Source organism: Corvus brachyrhynchos, unplaced genomic scaffold (assembly GCF_000691975.1).
Source record: "Corvus brachyrhynchos isolate BGI_N302 unplaced genomic scaffold, ASM69197v1 scaffold65, whole genome shotgun sequence".
NCBI classification, from domain to species: Eukaryota; Metazoa; Chordata; class Aves; order Passeriformes; family Corvidae; genus Corvus; species Corvus brachyrhynchos.
The window spans coordinates 1,405,381-1,409,338 of record NW_008238365.1 but is presented as its reverse complement, the minus strand read 5'-3'; the positions used below and the strand labels follow the sequence as shown (position 1 = coordinate 1,409,338).

At 51.7% G+C, this 3,958-nt stretch overlaps 1 protein-coding gene across 2 annotated transcripts; it reads right to left on the bottom strand.

Annotated features, from left to right (window-relative positions):
* Positions 1–381: 381 nt before the first annotated feature.
* HMGCL (3-hydroxymethyl-3-methylglutaryl-CoA lyase) lies at positions 382–3,908 on the bottom strand. 2 transcript variants are annotated; one of them, XM_008635065.2, is made up of 7 exons: positions 3,670–3,908; positions 3,220–3,315; positions 2,534–2,682; positions 2,148–2,211; positions 1,696–1,884; positions 1,326–1,451; positions 382–1,009 (listed from the first exon to the last, which is right to left on the bottom strand). In XM_008635065.2, the coding sequence occupies exons 1-7, from the start codon at positions 3,736–3,738 to the stop codon at positions 908–910; spliced, it is 795 nt and encodes a 264-aa protein (XP_008633287.1). In that variant the 5' UTR covers positions 3,739–3,908; the 3' UTR covers positions 382–907. The 2 variants fall into 2 exon arrangements, with proteins under 2 accessions (XP_008633287.1, XP_017591776.1); XM_017736287.1 differs by lacking the exon at positions 3,670–3,908 and adding an exon at positions 3,517–3,663.
* Between the last annotated feature and the right edge of the window lie 50 nt (positions 3,909–3,958).

The following is a 3,958-nucleotide window of genomic DNA, read 5'->3' as shown; positions in this document are numbered from 1 at the left end:
GCGGGAGGAGGCCGCTGCCCCGAACCCCGTTCGCGTTTTTGCCCGATTCCGCCTCATTTCTGCGGCGCTCATTAGCGAAGGGTTGGGAATTGTTTCAGTTTATCGAAGCGATGTGGAGAGGCGGTGCACGCGGCCTCACGCTCGCCCCGCCCCCTGAAAGGACGAGGCTCCTCCACTCGTCTCCAGTCTCACAAAGAAACTGTTCAATAAATTGTTTTAAATAGAGGAGTTCCCAAGGACCTGATCACCGAGAGGAGCAGAGGTGTTTCTGCTTTCTGGGGGTGGAAGGAATTCCTTACCCCCCCCAGCCCGCCATGATGCAGCATTCCCACACAGAAGAGGCCCTTGGAACCAAACCAGCAGCAGAAGCTCCTTAGCTGGTTCAGCTCAATCAAATTTTTAATAGTTTAGATTATTAAATAACGTGTTTATTACTGCTGGCATTTAGAGGTATCTTACAACAGATACACAGTCCAGTAGCACAGTCCCTGAAGGCTGAGATGGCCCAAGGCTGGCACCTGGAGCACGGGGGGAGCCTCTGGACTCAGCCTTCGCCTTTGCAGAGGGGAGAGAAGGGAGGAAGGGCAAAGCCTGACCTGGAGAAGTGCTCTAACTGCAAAATCTGTGCCTTGTCCTTTGCTCTGCAGGCAGGAGCTGGTGGGTGCTGGTCTGGTCAGAGCTTTTCTCAGCCCCTCCATGTCCTCCCTTCTTTAAGGCAAATGGTGACATCCTCAAGGTCCAATATAATACAATAAAATAGAATATTCTTTCATTTCTTCACAATTCTGGTGCATTTTGAGTTTCCTCTCAAACGCTGAGCCGGGAAGGAGCTCGGGAGATCAGAGAGGAATCCCAGCCAGTGCTGGATCCTGTTTTTTCTTGACCCAAGGAGAAATTCCGCTCAGTGTCACAGTCTGCAGGATGCCTGAGACACCTTGGAATTGGTTCTTCTGTTCAGAGCATTGCAAATGAAGGTGCCTGTGTCCATCAGCTTCTGGAGATCCACTCCCTGCATGGGAAAGGCACAGGACACACCTTGAGGGACATTTCCCACCATCCCAGGTTGCTCCAAACCCCGTCCAAGCCAGTCTTGGACACTGCCAGGGATGGGCAACCTGTGCCAGGGCCTCCCCTCTGTCACAGGGAATATTTTTTCCCTAATTTCCCACCTAATCCTGCCCTCTGTCAGTGGGAAGCCATTCCCCTTGTCCTGGCACTGCAGGCCCAGTGAGCCTCCCTGGCTGCCCCCAGCACGCTCAGGCTCCCTGGGCCAAATCCTGCCCCGTGCTGAGGCCTGAGCAGAGCCCAGGGCAGCTGCCACTCACCGTGTGGATGCCCAGCCCGTTGAGCATGTACACCAAATCCTCTGTGGCCACGTTGCCAGAGGCTCCCTGGGCATAGGGACCCCCTCCAAGGCCAGCCACGGAAGCATCGACCACGCTCACCCCCATCTGCAAAGAAACCCCCAGTCAGGGGCTGCTCTGGAAGCACAAAATCTGCAATTCCCGAGCAAGCACAAAAAACCCCAAGGCAAGGTGTTTTATTTGTGTGGTTGCCCCATCCCTGGAAGTGTCTGGAGCAGCCTGGGACAGTGGGAGGTGTCCCTGCCCACAGCAGGGGGTGGAACAGGATGGGCTTTAAGGTCCTTCCAACCCACCCATCCCATGAGTCTGTGATCCAGAGCAGGAATCCCACCTGGAGGGCTACCAGGATGTTGGCCAGAGCCTGTCCATAGGTGTCGTGGCAGTGGACAGCCAGAGCCCCCACGGGCACCTCCTTCATGACCACTGTCAGCATGTCCTTCATGCTGCCGGGGGTGCCCACGCCGATGGTGTCCCCCAGGGAGATCTCGTAGCACCCCATGGAGTACATCTTCTTGGAGACCTGTGCAACAGCCAGCACGTGCACTCAGCTCCTTTCCTCCCTGGAGCTGCAGTCCTGCTGTGCCATGATTCCCTGGACACTCTTCTCTGAGATTTAAAACCTCCCTGAATTGCCCTGCCCATTTCAGCTGGATTCAGTCTCTGAGAACCTGGAACCTCCCCTTTGGTTAAATGGTCTGACACATCCCCCAGTGCCCACTTCACATCCCCAAAAATGAGTCAAAGGCCTCCCAGGAATTCTGGCTGTATTTATGACTGACTCACCTCTGCAACTTTAGCTGCAGAAATCTTCCCTTCATAGGGACATCCGAGGACACAGGAAACATATCTGTGGTTAAAAAGAATCCCACACTTTTAGTCAGGAAGGGGCAGTGGGATTCTACTGGACAAACCAGTCAGTACTTGTACATTTTCCATGTCTATAGGATGGGAGAATTAATTTTATGTTCCAGAAGTCCAGAGGACAAAGGCTACAGGATTTCAACAATTTCTTCTTCCATGGGTGTGAAAAGTTTTCCAAGGGCTGGTGGGTTTGTGATCTGTGCATTTCCATGTGGGATGTTTGCCAAGAAAATCTGATCCAAAGCGATCCTGGATCATTCCTGAATGAACGATTACATGGTGGGTGAATTCCAGCAGGAACTCCTTACCCCCTGACAGGAATGCTGGCTTCCCTGGCTGCCTTCATGACCTCGTCAAACCTCTCCAGGCTCTCCTCTATGGAGCAGTTGATGTTTTTCTTGGTGAACAGCTCGGATGCTGCCCCAAAGATCGACACCTCTTTGGCCCCTGCTGCCACCTGCAAATAAAAAATCCCGAAGTGGAATCACAGGACCACTGAGGGTGCAAAAGACCCCTGAGATCAGCGGTCCAACCCTTAACCAGCTCTGCTGTTAAGTCAAAGCCAGGTGATTTTTCTTATGAGGGAAATGACAAACAGCCACCACTTCATGACTTCACTGCCGAGCGTTAATTTGAGGGTTTCGATGGCACCTCTTGGTAGAGATGTCTCAAACCAGCCCCATAAACACTTCCCTTTACAGAGGCCCTTCTGTTCCTAAAGAAACCTGCCTTGCTTACTTACACTTGAAGATCCTGGAGCCCTTCTCCAACCTCAGTGACTCTATGATCTACAATCTCTGACGACAGCTCTCTCATTTTATAAAAGCGTTTTTCCCCCAAATAAGCCAATCCTTCCCTCAGTTCATTCTGCAGCAAAACCACCAGGACACATCCAAGTTTGCCTTGAAAAGGGTGAAGTCACAGGTGCAGCACAAAGGATCAGGTGGCATTGAAAACAGCACCATGTGGATTTTCAGGTTCTCCCAGCCCTTACCGCTGCCTGGAATCCCTTCAGGTTTGGAGTCAGCACAGGGTAGCTGATTCCAGGTAATTTATTAATGCCCTGCATGACCTCGGTGTGATCAGCCATCTGCAAAGCAAACCAGGAAAGCTCTGTGAGGGTCGGTCAGTCTGCCAGTCACAAAATCATCGTTAAAATTCCTTCTTATAACGAGCACAGAAATATTTAGGGATCAGAGCCTCTAAAAGCAAAGAGAATTGCACCCTGTGAGGGGTCAGGAGTCACCCAGCCAGGCCAACGTGCACAACCAGCTGTTTGTGTGTGACCTGCCTGTCCCTGTGCTCTTTCCAGGGTCCAAAGGGAAGCTCTGGGATATCACAGCTCCTCTGCTGGCTCTTGCCCAGTAACAGCGAATCTGGAGCAAGCAGCATCACTGGATTGCCGTACTTTTAGAACCACTTCAAGTCCTCTCCGCACACCGACCTGAGGAACCCACTTGGGGGACACGAAGCTGGTGGCCTCTATGACCGGCAGCCCCGTCTCTGACAGCATGTTGATTAAATTGATCTTCACTGGTGTGGGTACAACATTCTGAAAAGAAGAAGAATGACCTAAAGTTATTAATTTCACATTACAGTTTTCACTGAGAAAATTTTTTTTTTTCAATATCAAAAAGCTTCTAAAGAACAAAAGAAGCCGCGTTGGTGGGCACAGTGGGACATTCGGGGGATTTGGTTGGACAACCTCCCCCGGGAGGTGCTGGGAGCCCGAA

What these genes read in the sequence shown, in the direction of transcription:
- HMGCL (XM_008635065.2), bottom strand. Translation starts at nt 3,738, where the DNA reads ATGCTGTCAGAGACGGGGCTGCCGGTCATAGAGGCCACCAGCTTCGTG. An exon ending in TGAAGGGATTCCAGGCAGCG is followed by an intron (nt 2,683 to 3,219) that starts GTAAGGGCTGGG and finishes TTTTATTTGCAG; the next exon opens with GTGGCAGCAGGGGCCAAAGA. An exon ending in CTGCAGCTAAAGTTGCAGAG is followed by an intron (nt 1,885 to 2,147) that starts GTGAGTCAGTCA and finishes GCTGTTGCACAG; the next exon opens with GTCTCCAAGAAGATGTACTC.